The sequence below is a fragment of the Mustela nigripes genome, chromosome 12, assembly GCF_022355385.1.
Source record: "Mustela nigripes isolate SB6536 chromosome 12, MUSNIG.SB6536, whole genome shotgun sequence".
Classification (NCBI taxonomy): domain Eukaryota; kingdom Metazoa; phylum Chordata; class Mammalia; order Carnivora; family Mustelidae; genus Mustela; species Mustela nigripes.
In genome coordinates, this window is record NC_081568.1 from 66,367,195 (window position 1) to 66,386,344 (window position 19,150).

The 19,150-nt window shown below is 35.4% G+C and overlaps 1 protein-coding gene across 3 annotated transcripts in view; it reads left to right on the plus strand.

Annotated features, from left to right (window-relative positions):
• The window catches only part of SLC12A2 (solute carrier family 12 member 2), a 103,937-nt gene that overhangs the window by 44,562 nt on the left and 40,225 nt on the right, over positions 1-19,150 (plus strand). For all 3 annotated transcript variants that reach the window (XM_059417486.1, XM_059417488.1, XM_059417489.1), the window contains exons 5-11: positions 1,097-1,236; positions 3,060-3,170; positions 5,056-5,164; positions 8,027-8,154; positions 8,251-8,335; positions 12,329-12,480; positions 18,477-18,584. In XM_059417486.1, coding sequence (XP_059273469.1) covers positions 1,097-1,236; positions 3,060-3,170; positions 5,056-5,164; positions 8,027-8,154; positions 8,251-8,335; positions 12,329-12,480; positions 18,477-18,584 — 833 coding nt within the window. The remainder of the gene's footprint in view (positions 1-1,096; positions 1,237-3,059; positions 3,171-5,055; positions 5,165-8,026; positions 8,155-8,250; positions 8,336-12,328; positions 12,481-18,476; positions 18,585-19,150) is intronic.

Genomic DNA, 19,150 nt, shown 5'->3' on the forward strand with positions numbered 1-19,150 from the left:
AGAATGAAGTTGGCATGCTTTGTACTTTATTGAACTATAGAATTTTTTGTTATATTTGTCTTTATTATACTGAGAGAACAGGAGAAATACTCAGGTATTAAATGGCATTTCATCATATGGTCTTTTTTTTTTTTTTAAGATTTTATTTGGCAAAGACAGAGAGAGAAAGAAAACACAAGCAGGGGGAGCAGCTGGCAGAAGGAGAAGCAGGCTCCCCACTGAGCAAGGAGCTTGATATGGGGCTCCATCCCAGGACCCTGAGATCATGAGCTAAGCCAAAGGCAGATGCTTGACTGACTGAGCCACAGGCGTCCCTCTTCCTATGGCCTTAAGAATTAAGCAGTTCATCAGTATCTAAGAATATGTATATAAGTTTGTGTATCTTCATTATTATTAAAACTAAGTTTGATTATGACCTAGAGGCCAGAAATAAAATAGAATTTTAGAAGAATTCTTAGAGATTTCAACTAAGCATTAGATTAACTCAAAATCATAATACTGATTATTTAAGTTAAAAAAATATATGTTTCATGATAGTTCATTTAATGTCCTTGTTGACTATTGCATTTAGTCAGGATTTATTAAACTATAAATTATATCTATTTAGGATATCACCTTATACTTGCTGTTCTTTGCGATTTCTTTGGAAATTTTTTGGAGTCTTAGTAGTCATGTTACCAACAAATTACCATACCAATTTAGGTTATTGCAATCATCTCAACTGTGATTTTACATTAAGACTAAAACTTTACTTAGAAAACCATTAGGAGATGATATTGGTATCTATGAATATGAGAAGGAGGCTTTTGTCCATTCTCATCTAAGCTTTAGAAGAGAGAATAGGGATTTAAAAGGCCAGATGATTTTATATTTGATATGGGCAGAATGTTGAGAACTGTTAATGAATGAAGTGGGTTGTAAAGAATTCTTTTGGGATGTTTCTTCCTGAAAATATGCTCTCGCACTTGCTTATTAATTTAACAGTCGTGCTTATTGAAGGCATGTGCTTTCTGAACTCTTTTGTGTAATTAAGAGGATTATTTGACATTTAAATTCCTAACTTGAGTGTTTTTGGTTTTTTTCCCCTTTCCCATAGGAGGAGCATATTATTTAATATCTAGAAGTCTAGGGCCAGAATTTGGTGGTGCAATTGGACTGATCTTCGCTTTTGCCAATGCTGTTGCAGTTGCTATGTATGTGGTTGGATTTGCAGAAACCGTGGTGGAGTTGCTTAAGGTAATTTCCACTTCTAGATATTGGTTTCCCAAATTGTTATTGAGGTCTATGTGCCACTCCTCGTATTGGACCTAGGAAAGCAGTGATGAACACAGAACGTGTCCTTCAAGAAGTTTAATATAGGAGATAGACAAAGTAATGATAATACCTTGTCAGAAGTGGGTAGTTATAGAAGACTTTGGCAACACAAAAGGTAATCACTTACTACCACCTAGGAAAGGGGCAAAGGTCACAAAGGAGTGTGAGTAAGGGTTTTCCAAGGAAGGGAGTCTAGCAGTCAGTAGGCAGGTAGGAGAGGTGGGATGTGCCATGAGGGAATAGGAGAAAAAAGGGAACAAGGGCCCAGAAGGGGTAGAGTATAGTGTGGTTTTGTTGTTTGTTTGTTTTTAAATTCTGTAAATATTTCTATATAATTGTAGCATAAAATAGAGATTTAAGACTAGAGAGGCAAAAAAGGGTCAAATCAGTAAAGCTATTATTTGCTACTAAATTGGGGTCTTAATCTCAGTTGGAGTTAGGGGCTGGAATAAGATCATATTGGGGCTTGAAGAAACATGGAACCATAGTATAGGGCATGGATCTGAGGGATCACCAGTGTAGAGGGAGACCATTCAGAAAGTTATAGCTATCCTGAAAAAGGATGGTGGTGTGCATTCAAACAATGACCAGTGTAGCTAGAGAGGTATTGGTGAACTGGAGAGATTTTTAGAAAGTCAAATGAGTGGATTCGATGATTATTGAGATATAGCAAATTAGAGAAAGAGAAAGGGAAATTAGAGAAAAGAGAAAGGATTTCAGGTTTATAGATATAGATTCATATATATAAATACATAGATATATAGATTTACGTACAAAAAATAGATTTCTGAGTTGGAGGTTTAAATGGAGGGTAATGGCATTCACTGAGAAAGACCAGCACAGGACAGTGTAATTTGGGATGTCTGATTGGAAGAACCAGAGGTATAGCCAAGTAGAGCTGGCCAGGAAGTAGTTGATAATACTGCCCTGGCATTGAGAAGAGGATTTGTTTGAAAAGAGTTAAGGTGTGTGTGTAGTTAAAGCAGCAGAAGTGAAATAGGATTCACCATTATTAACTGAGAGCGACCTGGAGAGACACTTAATAGCTGTCCATCATGTTAGATTAGGTTGTAACTCTGTTCTATGGTCGGAAGCCGCCCATTAGAAAGTGTAAGATTTGAGAGAGACTGGCACTTATGTTGGCATTGACCTTAGTTGTATAGGCCTAAGGGATGAGAAAAGCAAGGGCTGTAAGAAAGCAAGCAGTATAACTATTAAGAGTTAATATTCTTTTGTTATTTAATTTAGCATGTTTTTAATGTCATAGATATTAAACCACAAATACTTTTGCTTGTTAGAGTGGGAACAGTGTGTGTTTTTAGACATCTACATGAATGTGTATTCATCTCTTTTTCTTATGCAACATAAAAGACCATTAAAAACATGAGTTTACTAATCACAATAATACAAAATATATGTCTTTAAAAAATGCTAACTGTGAGTCCTGCTTAAGTGTATTATGATTTTTATTTGCTTGTTAGCAATTTCATTTTTTATTTAAGTCTGTATTAAATATAGCATTATTAATTTGATCATATATTTGATGTCTTGAGCTTCTTGAATGGTGCCTTAATAGTACATAGTTATTTATTCCTTTTTCTTAGGCCTCCCTGTTTATTCCTTACATATGTATTCTACTTCTTAATGTAAGAAATTCTGATATCTCTGAAGTGTTTCCAGAAGAATTAAAGAATTTATCTGAATAACTGAAATTGTTCATTATATTTATAATTCTCGTTTTCTAGGAACATTCCATACTTATGATAGATGAAATCAATGATATTCGAATTATTGGAGCCATTACCGTGGTGCTCCTCTTAGGTATCTCAGTGGCTGGAATGGAATGGGAAGCAAAAGTAAGTAATGAACTCACTGGAATATCTGTATGTATTTAACATAAGAACTTTTAGAGCTTTTGTTTGGAGACTACTCAAAGTGTGGTAATATTTTTAGATTTTAAATATTTCTTAAGTGGCCATTTTCAGGGAAGTTTATGTATCAGGTTATTTTCTATCCGACAAGGCCGGGAATGTTCAGAGGTAACGGTCAGTCCTAAGCATCCACTTAAATACAGTACTTTCTACTTTGGATTTCCTGCCCCCTCTCCTCTTCCTCTTTTCCCCTCCCCTCCCTTAATCTTGATTGAAGTTATTTAGAATCACTCAGGTCAATATGTCAGGTAGCCCAAATTAAACTCTTGGCTTTGTAATTTAACAATTCAACTTCAAAAATAAATACAGGGGTAATAAATGTCAAGTTAGTGCCTTTAAGAGATTAGAGAAGCTCATCTCGCTCCTTGCTGTTGACGTCTCAGAAATCATGGCTACCAAAGCCAGGACCGCTGTTTCTGGGAAAAGTTGCTAAAGTCACATGTTAATAACTAGTAGGCAGAGCACCTGGCATTATTTCTCTATATCTGAGAGAATATTCCTCAGTACAGCTGTTTTCCTGACTGCGTGTCCATATGGATCTGCTGAGGATCTCCAAGTCCCCTCTAGGTGTCATATTTCCTTTTATATATCATGTAAGATCATATATTATATGATCTTATATATGATCATATAATATATGGTATATTATATGATCATATATATTATCATATAATAATAATATTTATCATATCAAAAATTAGGCAATTTGGAAAGAATAATTTTCCCAAGGTTGTTTTTTTAAGTCATTAGTATATAATTAACTCATTTACTTATACTTTTAACCATTTGACTTAACTGAAAAGAATAGAATTTCATCCTACATAGGACAGGATGAGCATTTAAGCAGTTTTTATTTCCATGGTTTCCAGGTTTTCATGAGCATCTGCCTAACTTTATTGGGAGGTAAAGAGTGGAAGCGGAGAGGTGGGGGAATATGGCAAAATAGTGAAGGGAGTCAAATGTATAAAATTGCTGTTATCAAATAAATTTCAGAGAGATGTAATGTACAGCATGGTGCCTAGAGTTAATACTATACTGCATATTTAAAAGTTGCTTTTTTAAAGAGTAGATCTTAAAAGTTCTCATCACAAGAAAAACAGTTTTTAAATTATGTATGGTCCTGGATATTAACTAGACTTATTGGGGTGATCACTTTACAATTACATGTGTATAAATATTGAATTGTTATGTGGTACACCAGAAACTCATAGATTGTTACATGTCAGTTGTATATCACTGAAACAAAACAAAAAGAGTGTAGGAGGAAAGATGGAAGTTCTCATAGACTGTTCCTTCCAGTCCCCTTGCTACTTCAGTCTTCCTTCTGGATATTGTCTTCTTTTTTCTGTCTTTTTTTCTTCTTCTTTTCCTGTGGCTGTCAGACATTCAACATTGTGCTTGGACCTGGTGTAAAACTTGTTTTTGTAGCAAACAAGTTCCCCATGTCAAGATTGTACTTCCATTGGAGGGGACGGTAAATAATGATAAAGGATACAAAGCCTGCAGAGTTGTGGAATTTATAGTGCTTTATGATTTGTGTGGTGGCATGCACATCCTGAATTTATTTCAGAAATATTTGGCATGATCCTACTTACACTATCCATTTTTCCCCTGGTATATTGAACATTTTAGGATAGTTCTTTAAAAATCGCTCATATAGTATAAGTTTATTGAATGCCTCAAAAACCTTTTTGAGGCACTGGGAAAACAAGACAAATCCCTTCAGTCACAGAAGTTATAAGGTAATGAAACTGAATCAGTGTAGAGACATTAGAGATTTGATTTTGATTCTTCATGTTTAAAATTCCAGGCTCAGATTGTTCTTTTGGTGATTCTCCTACTTGCAATTGCTGATTTCGTCATAGGAACATTTATCCCATTGGAGAGCAAGAAGCCCAAAGGTTTCTTTGGTTATAAATGTAAGTAAAAAAAATATAGACTGTCCTTTTGACATTTTTTTTTCTATATTTTGTGCATGTTATAACATTTTACTAGTAAACAAAGAATACACTGTAGATAATTTGTAATATAATTGCTCTTGTTGGAGTGACTCACACTAATTAACAATCCAATTTAGTGTTGTCTCTGTTATGTATGTTATGATCAGAGTAAAATACTACTTTTATTTATGTCTTCTGTTTTTCATTCTTAGCATCAAAAGATGTTAGAATGTAGAAAAATCAGTGCTCCTGAGGAAAGGTGTCTTTGTTCTCTGCCATTTTAGGAATTTGTGACTGAAATGGTGACTTTTATGCTCACGTGGCTTTTTCATTCTGTTAGCTGTATTTCAGCAAAGCAGTCTAAACATGCCTATACCCATGAAGGAAACACTCATGGTATAATGGCCACTTCGGTTATTTGACAGTTTTACATCCTACATTGTGAGCATTTTCTACAGTTTTAATCTTTGTGACCATTTTCATTCTGCTTCTAATTGTCCCTGCTGGTGAAATTTACTTGCATTTGTTATTTCCTTAAGTCTCTCTCCCTATTTCCCACCCCGTTACCATCCCCTGCTCTCCACCTAATGGAACCAGTCTGCACCTGCATCTGCACAGGGTGAAATGGCGCCAGGAAAAACACTTGCGTTAGTGTCAGAGAGGTTTACCACTTAGGGTAATTGATGTGTCTTCAGGTGACCAAAACTACTCAAGAAACTCCTTGTTTTGAAGCCCTGGAAGAAGAGACCTAACTGCGGTAGTCCCTAGTCATTCAGCCCAGAGCAACTCCTACAGACCTATGAAAAGATACAGGATGTATTTCAGTGCACTTCTTCCTTCACAAAGTCTTACTAGGGAAAAAAAAATCAGGCGACCCAAACTGTGGGTCCTAGAGATCTGGTTGGTTTACCTTTGGGTGTAAGCTTACTAATCTTTTGGCTCACTGGTAATAACATGCAGTACTTCATTATTTGTGAGTGGCACTGGTTTGGTTCTCTCAGACACTGATTTAGTTGCATGGTTAGTTTTCTGATAGGAATTGTTCCAAGGTTTCTACCTTAACTAGTGACACTCACCCATTTTTTTGTGCCTACTGGTCCTGCCTGGGTTGATAGTGTGATACCTATTTTTACTACTATTGCTCATGCTGCCGCCGCTGCCACCGCCGCCTTCTTTTTCTTCCTCTTCCTCCTCCTCTTCCTCCTCTTCCTCTTCTTCCTTTTCTTCTTCCTCCTCTTCTTCTTCCTCTTCTTTTTTAAAAGATTTTATTTATTTATTTGACAGAGAGAGAGATCACAAGTCGGCAGAGAGGCAGGCAGAGAGATAGGGGGAAGCAGGCTCCCTGCTGAGCAGAGAGCCCAATGCACGGCTCAATCCCAGGACCCTGAGATCATGACCTGAGCCAAAGGCAGAGGCTTAACCCACTGAGCCACCCAGGTTCCCCTGCTTGTGCCTACTTATAAAAGGGACTTTAAATTCCTGATTTTCTGGATTGGGAGAAAAGGTGTTGACTAGCCATGCCTGAAGTGAAAGTTAATAGCATCCCTTAGGTAGATATATTTTTACATTTTACACTTCCATAAATTATATTTGTGACATTTCTTGTCCTTACAAGTGGTTTTTTACTTAAAATTTTTTATATTATAATTTTTTAACATTTCTTTTTACAACCTTATTTCTAAAATAAGTATTAAAAATTCTAGGGGATGATTATTTCTACAAAATTCCTAGTAATTGTATATTTTCTGTTTGTGACTTCTATTGATTTAAAAATAGCTGCAAATATCTGCTAAATCATGTTTTTCATTTCCTTCTTTTTTTTTCCCAGATCCTTGGCCCCTTATAAAACTATTGCATTATTGGGGCTCCTGGGTGGCTCAGTGGGTTAAGCCTCTGCCTTCGGCTCAGGTCATGATCCCAGGGTGCTGGGATCAAGCCCCGCATCGGGCTTTCTGCTCAGCGGGGAGCCTACTTCCTCCTCTCTCTCTCCCTGCCTCTCTGACTACTTGTGATCTCTCTCTGTGTCTAATAAATAAATAAAATCTTTTTAAAAAAAAGTATTGCATTATTACCTAGTATAGTAATAAATAATGTATCAGTAGCATATCTGGGATTTTTCTCAGTCTGAAATAAACAAATCTAAATATACTTCAGAATGTGACTTTTCCTTTTTGGTGGTTGATATTGCTTTGCTGCCTTGTCATTCATTTTACTAAGGTAGTAGAAGACCCTGGTGCATGGTAGTTACTCAGATGATGGATAAGTGGGTGGATGACAGTTAACTGGTTGTTTCACTATCACGGCCCATCAGAATAGATGGAAATAGTAAGACTAGTTGAAGCATTCATTATTGTTAAAATGGAAAGGGACTTTAACTAGTTTGCCTTAGCTAAGATTATATGGAAGCCTCATGAATAATTCAGCATTAAAAATTAAGCAGGTCACCACAAGGAAAGAGAAAACTGTACATAGTATATAAGTTAGATATAAGGGGGGAAAAAGGATACAGATGAGTATGATGTTTTTTATTTTCCTACCTCCTTTCCTGTCTCTTTTACTGACCCCAGACGTTGAGAAGTTTATCCATGCTTTGACTGACCTTTGTACTAGTGATAACAATCAAGTTAAAGGTGCTTGTGTATTAAGATACACAAAATAGTAGACATGACCCAGGTCAAATCATCATTTTGATTATTAACTGCTCCCTCATAATGCCCTGCTTCTACTAGGAAATGGTCAAGAATTTACCAGGTACTTGAACTTGAACACTTGCACTTGACCTAAATTATAAGAGTCTAATCTGCTGTCCATTAATTGCCAAAGATATTTTGTTCTCCACAGCTGAAATATTTAATGAGAACTTTGGACCAGATTTTCGAGAGGAAGAAACTTTCTTTTCTGTATTTGCCATCTTTTTTCCTGCTGCAACTGGTATTCTTGCTGGAGCAAATATCTCAGGTGATCTTGCAGTAAGTATTATGAAGTACTGTATCCATTCTGTATTAAAAATGGTATATATATATTTACTTTTAAAGGTAGACTTAAAATTATTTTTTGTCTTCTAGGATCCTCAGTCAGCTATACCCAAAGGAACACTTTTAGCCATTTTAATTACTACGGTGGTTTACATAGGAATTGCAGTATCTGTAGGTAAATAGTCTTCCATTTCTCTTTCAGAAATTTCATGATTCATACTTTAAATATTTATTTCCATAATATTGTATTTCTAACTTTTAATTGCAGATATATTTCAATAAAAATATTAAGAGTTGCGGGGCGCCTGGGTGACTCAGTGGGTTAAAGCCTCTGCTTTCAGCTCAGGTCATGATCCCAGGGTCCTGGGATTGAGCCCGCATAGGGCTCTCTGCTCAGCGGGGAAGCCTGCTTCCTCCTCTCACTCACTCTCTGCCCACCTCTCTGCCTACTTGTGAACTCTGTCTGTCAAATAAATAAATAAAATCTTAAAAAAAAAAATTAAGAGTTGCATGTTTTAATTCAGAAAGAGTTTTAAGTAAACTACTAGTGGTTTTATAGATACTACCTAATCCCCCAGATGCCTTAGTGTTTTTTACTGTAAGATCTTTATGAATTAAAGTAAATTAAAAATTATGTAAACTCTTCTAGGAAAACTCTTAAATTTGATTTTGCTACAATTTATAAAAAATACACTTCATGTAGTAGAAGTAAATGCATTCTACTCTGTGACCTTTATAAAATTTTTAATGTTTTTGTTTATGGTGGTTATTTTGTATTGCGTGTTAATCTTACTATATGAAGATTGTTTGAAGACATTTATTGAGTGAAAGTCACCTGTAGGGTAAACAGGGCTCTTTTTTCCCCTCACCCCAGATGGTTTCACAAGTACCTTCTTTTTTTTTTTAAGATTTTATTTATTTGACAGAGAGAGATCACAAGTAGACAGAGAGGCAGGCAGAGAGAGAGAGGGAAGCAGGCTCCCTGCTGAGCAGAGAGCCGGATGTGGGCCTCGATCCCAGGACCCTGAGATCATGACCTGAGCCGAAGGCAGCAGCTTAACCCACTGAGCCACCCAGGCGCCCTCACAAGTACCTTCTAAACACTGCTCCAAAAGTTAGATGAAGAAATTCAGAAAGAAAAAAACTTGATACAGTGTGTCTGGTCATTAAAATATTTCTCCCTTTCAAACTTAACTTTCTGTTGGTGTTTTTTACCAAAAAAATTTTTGATTGATAAATAGGGTAATCTATATTGAATGAAAAGTGTTACTGAAGTCTTAACTAAATTGAATGAACCTGGTTTTCAACTTTTTATTACATTCATGAAATCATAGCATTTTAAATGAACTGGAAAGGGCTTAAGTGGTCAGCCAATCTCTAAATCACTGTTGTACACATGAAGAAATGAAAGCTTAGTGATTCCTTACTAAAGATAACTCACACTTGATTTAAAGAATGTTTCCTGGCAAAGAGGACTTTTATTTTGTCTTTTAGTCAATTCTTTAAAGACTCTTAGTAAAGTAGTTTCTTTAGCTGAAATGTTCCCAAGAAAAAATATTGATTTACATATAATTTACTTGCAGTGACTATAGATAAAAAATTTTTAGAAATATTTTATTTATTTATTTGAGAGAGAAAGTTAGCTAGAGAGAAGAGAGCATGAGTGGCGGGGAGGGGAGGAGCAGAGGGAGAGGGAGAAGCAAACTCCCCGCTGAGCAGGGAACCCAGTGCAGGACTGCACCCCAGGACCCTGATTCGTGACCTGAGCTGAAGGCAGATGCCTAGCTGACTGAGCCACCAGGCACCCCTATTTATTCTTGGAGTCCATAGGAGGATCTCTGAAATTCATTTAGAAATAAAAATCGTGTGTGTGTGTGTATAAAATATGTATGTTTGTATGTATGTTTTTATATTTATATATTTTTATATACTATATAAATAAATATATATTTAGGAAAAAAATATATATATAAGCTTAGCAGAAACATTTCATGTTCCCCTAAAAGTTCCTGGCTCAGGAAAATTTAGTTTTAATTTAAAGAATGATATAGCTGATTGTTTCAAATCGGAAAATAATTAGTTAAACCAAATAAATGTTTTCTGTTTGTATCTGACTCTCTGGCTATGAGCTGTCATACTTAATTCATTCTGTCCGTACTAGCCCTTGGAGCAGTAGGAGTAGCCCTTCCTCCCTGACAATCAGGAGTGGGGCCAGTATTTACAACAGTGGATATGTAACTCATTCAGAGTAAGGGAACCTCTTTTCCCCCAGTCACCTGCAATGTAGAACATTAGAGTAGGAAACACATAAGAGCATTGCTGCTGTAGGGTAAACAGGGCTCTTTTTTCCCCTCACCCCAGATGGTTTCACAAGTACCTTCTAAACACTGCTCCAAAAGTTAGATGAAGAAATTCAGAAAGAAAAAAACTTGATACAGTGCATCTGGTCATTAAAATATTCTCCCTTTCAAACTTAACTTTCTGTTTGTTGCTCACTTTTGGCTGCAATGTTTAAAATTTTTACCTCCTATATGATGAGATAGGACTGTAAAAGTGCCTCCAATGTCTAAAGAATGCTAATTACTAATAGTTACACATCATATATTGTTCCAAATAACCAAGTGCTTTTTTCCAAGAAAACTTTTTAAATGTCATGTCTTTTTTCTTTTTAAAAAATTTTTATTTATTTTTTAATTTCTTTTAAGTGTTCCAGAATTCATTGTTTATGCACCACACCCAGTGCTCCATGCAATATGTGCCCTCCAAATACCCACCTCCAGGCTCACCCAACCCCCCATCCCCCTCCCCTCCAAAACCCTCAGTTAGTTCCTCAGAGTCCACAGTCTCTCGTGGTTCATCTCCCCCTCCAACTTCCCCCAACTCCCTTCTCCTCTCCATCTCCTCTCCATCTCCTCATGTCCTCCGTGTTATTCCTTATGCTCCACAAATAAGTAAAACAATATGATAATTGTCCCTCTCTGCTTGACTTATTTAACTCAGCATAATCTCTTCCAGTCCTGTCCATGTTGATATAAAAGTTGGGTATTCATACTTTCTGATGGAGGCATAATACTCCATAGTATATATGGACCACATCTTTATCCATTCTTCCGTTGAAGGGTATCTTGGTTCTTTCCACTGTGGTTCTTTCCATTGCTGCTATGAACGTTGGGGTACAGATGGCCCTTCTTTTCACTACATCTGTATCTTTGGGGTAAATACCCAGTAGTACAATTGCAGGGTCATAGGGAAGCTCTATTTTTAATTTGTTAAGGAATCTCCACACTGTTTTCCAAAGTGGCTGCACCAGCTTGCATTCCCACCAACAGTTTAAGAGGGTTGCCCTTTCTCCTCATCCTCTCCAACACATGTTGTTTACCTTCTTGTTAATTTTGGCCATTCTAACTGTTGTAAGGTGATATCTCAATGTGGTTTTGATTTGGATCTCCCTGATGGCTAGTGATGACGAACATTTTTTCATGTGTCTGTTAGCCATTTGCATGCCTTCATTGGAGAATTTAGACTGCTTTTTCTAATGAACCATCACCTACTTTCAACAAAGTTATCAAGGAATAGAAATATATGGTTAATCTTGATTCACCTGTACCCATTCCTTCTGCCTAATGGGTTATTTTTAAGCAAATCTCGGCAATCACACACTGTCTTATTATCAGGATAGACTTACTTGAGCCTAAGGTTTAAATAGAATTATAGTTCATTAATGTTAAATGTTAAAATTGTTTCCCTTCACAGAAGATTGATATTACCTGAAGTCTGATCTTTGGCATGTTTCACATATTAAATACTTGGAGTACAGGAAAACATTTCTACCATTTGGAACTCTTCCAACATAGTGTTTTATATTTACTTAACCAAACAGTTTTGCTCATTACCATTTTCCACAGTTATATGTGTGGGGTTTTCAAGTGTGCATGTGTGAGATACTGGTTTTTGTAAGATTTTGTTTCACTACTTAAATATTTGGGGCCATGATGCTATTCCAATTCTGTTTCAGGTAAATCTACTTAAACTGTTAATGCTAAAAATGTAAATACTGTTAACCAGTTCATATTCAGTCAGTACCATAAATCCCTTTATGAACATATATAATTTTTAAATGAATATAAGTTTTAGTTATTGCTTGTTCTTATTGTCTCTTGTCCTTCAGGTTCTTGTGTTGTTCGAGATGCCACTGGGAATGTTAATGACACTATTGTAACAGAGCTAACAAACTGTACTTCTGCAGCCTGCAAATTAAACTTTGACTTTTCATCTTGTGAAAGCAATCCTTGTTACTATGGCCTAATGAACAATTTCCAGGTGAGCCTCATATTTCTATTCTGCTGACATTGTATACATAGACGTCAGGCTGCTGTCAAACCTGAGCATTCAGAGTACAGCGCTCACTTAGAATGGAGGACCATTGTAGGACCATTGTTATTTTTTACTCAGATAGCTGTTTGAAAAGTCTGTCAATGAGTAATTGGGCAAATAGATAAGTAATTTAAAGGGTAAAATCTGAAGCTGTTCAAGAGCTAAAGGACTCATGAGGGCAACACTTTGATGATCGTTTGTAATATATGTAGTGAATAGATTCATAAAGCAAGGAAACATCTCACATGTGGTCATACTTGTTGGGTCTATTTCTGGGTTCTCTGATCTCTTCTTTGGCATTTTCATCTGTCAGTCCACCAGTACCATCCATTCTTGTTAAGAGTAGTTACATGATAAGTCTTAAAGTCAAGTACATCGATTCCTCCCACTTTATCCTTTTTCAGAATTGTTTTAGCTATTTTAGTTCCTTTTGCTTTTTCACATAAATTGTAGAATGATGTTTATCTACAAAAAGTCTTAACTGGATTTTTGATAGGAACATATTAAACTTGTGTTTCAAATTGGGGAGAATTGACATGTTCACTTTGTTGAGTGTTCTAATCCATGAACCCAGTATGTTTCTCCATTTATTTAGATCTTCTTTGGTTTCTTTCATCAGTGTTGTATAGTTTTCAGAATACAAGTACTTGCTCAATGTGTTTGTTAGATTTATACCTAAGTATACCTAAGTATTATACCTAAGTATTTATACCTAAGTATTATTTTGAGTATTTTATTATTTTTTAGAAAATCTTCTTGTAAGTAATCTCCACACCCAATGTGGGGCTTGAACTCATAATCCTGAGATCAAGAGTTGCATGTCCCACTCAATGAACCAGCCAGGCCACCCTTTAAGTATTTTAAATGAGTTCTGCACTCAATGAAATGAGTTGAGTTTCTATTTTGGGGTGTCTTCATAACTGCTTTATGTAATAACTTCCCTTTTAAGAAAGTATTGGTGAGTATCAGTATTGTTATTAGGTAAGGCCCATGTATTCATGCTGTGCTAAACTCCCATTGAATAATAGAATAAAATTCTTAATGCATTCTTGAAAGTTTGTGACCTTTTAAAACACAAGAGCTATATAAAACACAATACTGTTTGTCCAGTATTTAGAGAATATCAGTCCTTCTTCTTTTTATTATTACCTCTGTAAGGTTCTGAAAGTGAAATGAAATTTTTTAACATTTATAGGTTTTTACAGAGAAGATTATACTAATTCAGAATGAAAACTAAAAATTTTGATTCTAGTGTTTTTACAGTTTAGTGTAAACATAAACAGAGTAACTGAGCGTTCACTATATTTTAGAACAATATACATTTTATATAGAATACTTAAATTTTATAATAAATTTGTGACTTAAATTTTTAATGGCAGTATTTTTTTATTTTGTGTTTTAAGGAATTGACTACATTTTCAGTGGTTATAAATATTGAACCCAATTATGTAAGAGAAGTTTGTTTGTTCTAGTCACAAGACTAGGCATAGTTGTAGGAATGAAAGAAAGTATTCATATCCCACTAATGATTCAGGCCAGTTCTGACATTGATATTGTGTATGAAAAGCGCAAATGTTGATCTCTGCCCAGTGACTAAAAATGCCAATCAGATTTCTGTGTTGTTGCCTTAAAATACAAAAGTGTGTTGTCTTTATCAAGTCTGGTATGGACTCATGAAACCAAAGAGGAGTTTGGTTTACATAAAGCTGCTTTTCTAATATAATTAAATAAATTTTTAAAACAATTTTTAAGTGCTTTGTAAATTAAAAATAATTTTGAAAAAAATCCTGTAAAAATGCAAATTGCTTGTCATTTGAAGAATGGCGAACAGAATGTATCTGAGGAGGCTGTAAGTTGGAATCTAATCATGAAGTCTATACAAAGCCACATTTGATCACACTGTTTTGCATGTAATTGACTTTTCATACTTTAAGAGGAAAAGTGATTTGGATCGCCTTACTTTTCTTAATTTTTTTTTTTAAATTTTACAATATTCTTTTCAAGTTATGTTCAATTTTTTTTAATTTTTATTTTTCATATATAATATTCATGTTTCTGAATATAGTTCTATATTTTAATGTCATCTGAAACCTGACTATTAAGCTTTATTGCTCAATAAAGTATGAGCTTCTTTGCTCTATCAGTCAAAACCCTTCATACCCAGACTTAACATCACCCTGCCTTCTATCCATACTTAACTTGAGGGGTTACATGTTTGTGTACGTACACATGGATACGTGTTTAACCCACTCTCTTAGGGTTGTTTTGTTTTGTTTCAGTGCTTCACTCTGCTGGAAATGCACCTGCTTTTTTCTTTACATTTGTCCAAATCTTCCTGCTTTCAAGGAGACCCATTTTTATGAAGATTTTCTAAATCACAAGTCATCAACCCACACACATACCCCCACACAGACGCACCATGCAGAATCTTACCATTCATTTTACTTGCCACTTTTCTACCTTTTATTGGACTTCTGTCTTTCCCGCCCCTTATTAGAGAGACCTTTGTTTCTGTTATCCTTGTATTCTGAACAACACTGGTGTTACCATTATTTACATTCATTATCATTATCTTTACTACTCATATTTTAACTTTAAATGGTGGAAAATGCAGAGGTTATTAGGTAAATAAATAATTAGAAAACAGGAAACTTGGCAGATTTTAGAAGCATAGTGTTTAGGTAAGCATGGAGCATTATTTACCTCTGTTTATGGTAGAAGAGATGATATAATGGAAGAAGAAAAATGGAATTTTTACTCAAAACATGACAGATAAAATGTTACAGATACATATAATGCTTTTGGTGTCTGTTTTGCCTTAATCCAGCAATTTATCATATTCTCTGTTCCTTACTTTCTCTCTTCATTTGTCTTTGCACTTATCTTTGAGGTCATTATGTGTTTGATAAGTATATATAACAGAAATCAAGTCTGCTCCTTTTGATCTTGGTCCATCTTATATGTCCTTTATAATCTCTTCCCTAAAGACAGAATTGGCAATGCTGATCTAGTATTAATAGCTGTGAAATACAGTGATTGTGCAAAGCACATGGCATATAGCTAACCAAGTTGTTACTAAAGGGCTGAATAGAAAATGATCTTTTCAGGATTTTTTTTCTCCTTGAAATGCTTAGAGAGGACAATACTAATGTTCATTAAAACACTTTAATGTAGTTTTCATTTTTAAAATTGAGTCTTTTGAAAGATACATGGGGGGATTTTTAACAAGGTGGAATTATATACACTTATAACCAGACTTATGCATTATCACCAAGGATTGTGCCTGTAGTTAACTTTACATCTGGCTTAAAATATAAAATTACAGTCAAGTGTAAAATAGTCACTAATACCTTAACAGCATATTTCCTTATCTCCTTGGTGTCAGTTGGCACATGGTCTCAGTCAATATAAATGAAAAGTAGGGATGCCTGGGTAGCTTATTCAGTTAAGTTTCCAGCTCTTGATTTTGGCTCAGGTCATGATTTTGGGGTTGTGAGGTAGAGGCCTGTGTAGGGCTCCGAGGTGGGCATGGAGGCTGTTTAAAATTCTCTCTCTCCCTCTCCCCTTATCCCCATTTGGGCACGCACACTCTCTCTCTCAAATAAGTACTCTCGGTGATGGGTATTAAGGAGGGCATGGACTGCATGAAGTACTCAATGTGGTGCATAAACAATCTTGGAACACTGAAAATTATAAAATTAAATTAAGATATTAAAAAAAGAGAGGGAAACTTCTCTACAGATAGAAATTTCCTTTATAATAAATGCAAATTTACTTTACCAAAGGGAAAAATACACACACACACACACACACACACACACGTAAATATCTCCTAAGGAAGTAATAATGAATTTAGGTGATGGTCACTGTTTCACTGCTGGTGAAATTTTAATGGATGGGTCAAGATGGCAGTACCTGAACCTACCAGATGTATTTTCCAGCTTAATTTTATTTTTTCACAGTTTTCAAAAATGTGAAGGGACAGTGCAGTGAATACCTGTTTACCTACTCCTTCACTTAAAATTACTAGTTTATATTTTACCCCATTGCTTTATCTTTGAATATATCTATATTCTTTTTCTCCTCAAACACTCTAAGAATAAATTATACATATCATAAAATGCCTATCAGAGTATTTGAAATACTCCAAATGAGTGTGGTATAGTTATCCCACTTAAGCAATTTAATGTTGATAAAATACTGTTACCGAAATATATTCCACCTTCATCTTTCCCCACTTGTTTCAGTAATGTCTCTTTCAGTTATTTTTCTTATATCCTAGATACAATCTAGGTCATGCATGGCATTTAGTTATTATTTTAAAATCCTTTAATCTGGGACTTACCAGCCTGCCTGTTGTAATCTTCCAGGACACTGATATTTTAAAGAGTCTAGGCAGGTTACTTTGCATTTTGCCTCTGAGTTTGGATTTATCTGGTTGTCATGTCATGATCTAAGTGGTCAATCCATTTTTTTTTTTAACTTAAGTAGGGGAATGTTTGAACATGTACGAAGATCGAAAAGCAGTGTAATGTACCTAGCTAGCATACATTGTTAAGCTTTACCCGTCACCAGTGCTTGGCTGACTTCATTTTATTTGTAACTTCCTACTTCCCGGATTATGTGAAGACCAATCATAGATTTAGATCCTTTCAGGCAGAAATATTTCCACATTTAGGTCCAGTATTTAAGGTCTCTTTTTAAAAAAAATTCTTATTTATATATTTGAGAGAGAGTGTGTGAGAGAGCATGAGAGGGGAGAAGGTCAGAAGGAGAACAGATTCCCTGCGGAGCTGGGAGTCCTGTGTGGGACTCCATCATGGGACTCCGGGATCATGACCCTGAGCCGAAGGCAGTTGCTTAACCAACTGAGCCACCCAGGTGCCCTTAAGGTCTCTTTTTAAAAAGAAAAAACATAACCACAGTACAGGTCTATTACCTTAACCAAAACAAAACCACAAACAGAAAGAACTACCTGACAGAAGTGTATTGTACCATCTTGAAGTATTCCTGTCAGAAGACCTGGCTTCAGTCTGATGACCTATCAGTCGACTAGTTCTATCTTGTCTATCAGTTGACTAGAAATACAGAGGTGAGACCAGCAGGTTAAATAACACAAGTTGGAGGTGCAGTCAGCAAAATCCAGAGTGTGAGGCTTCTACAGGACAGTGACCCAAAAATAATAAAATGTAAAGGAAGCAAACAGTGAACTCGTGGATTGAAAAAGACTTAAGAGACATATCAACCAAATTTAATGTGTGGTCCTTTTATGAATCCTGATTGAAACAAACTATTTAAAAAGGCAAGAAAAGATGGACAGGTTGGGGGAATTGGAATGCTAATAGGCTATTTGGTGATATTAAAGAATTACTTTTCAAACTGTGACAGCAGCTTTGCCGTTAAGGTTTTTTAATGTGCTTACCGATTAGAGGTACGTACTGAAACATTTATGCATTAAGTGATAGCTGGGGTTTGATTCACAGTGACATGAGGATTTGTTCATTATGTATTTTCTCTACCATTGTATGTCTTTGAAATTTTACCAAATAAAAAAATTGAAGGTGGGCGCCTGGGTGGTTCAGTTGGTTAAGCAACTGCCTTTGGCTCAGATCATGATCCTGGAGTCCGGGGATCGAGTCCCACAGCGGGCTCCTTGCTCTGCGGGGAGTCTGCTTCTCCTGCTGACCTCTCTACTCTCATTCTCTCTCTCTCTCTCTCAAATAAATAAATAAAATCTTAAAAAAAAAAAAAAAAGATTGAAGGTAAAGGCTAAGAAAATTTGTTTCAGAAATTTATAATGCATGTAACTATTATTCCTGTTCATTATTACCATATTTCCCTGATAGCAGTCTCCTTCATTAGCATAATAAATATGTACAGTACTTTTTTTTTTTTAGTGGTTTGCAAGACTTTTAATTTTTCATTTTTGTCCCTTTTTTAAGGTAATGAGCATGGTGTCAGGATTTGCACCATTAATTTCTGCTGGTATCTTTTCAGCCACTCTTTCTTCTGCATTAGCATCCCTTGTGAGTGCTCCCAAAATATTTCAGGTAGGTATTTTCATATTACAGATGTTATTGAAGGGTAATTTTTGATAGCACATTTCAATTTGGGATTATTTTTTCAAATCCTTTGTTTACCTCTACAACCTCATATGTGTATATGACTTATACACACATATCTCAAGCCAGATGTTTAACTTTGTGTGTTTGAATGTGAATGTTTCTATTTTTATAAACTTTAGTGCATTAACCTACTGTCAGGATGTAATCCTTGAGTTGTCTTTCTGGAAGTAGTGATGGGTTTTTGTTTTTTTTTGACATACTCTCTTTGCTAATTTTTTCTGTTGTCTTAACCAAGATTAATGAATGCATTCCAAGCATAAATCAGAAGAATTAAAGGATCTTGTCCCTCTTAGCAGTATGTCAGCCTTTATGTTTTACTTTACAGATATTTGAATGCCTACTATATCCCACATGTTCTGTTAACTACTTAGGGTAGAAAGTTGCATAAGGTAGACATTATCTCCCTTTAATCAATATGATATAAATAGCTAATACTGAACAGGAAATACTTATTTTTACTAAGTCCAAAAAAGAAACATTGATTCTGCAGC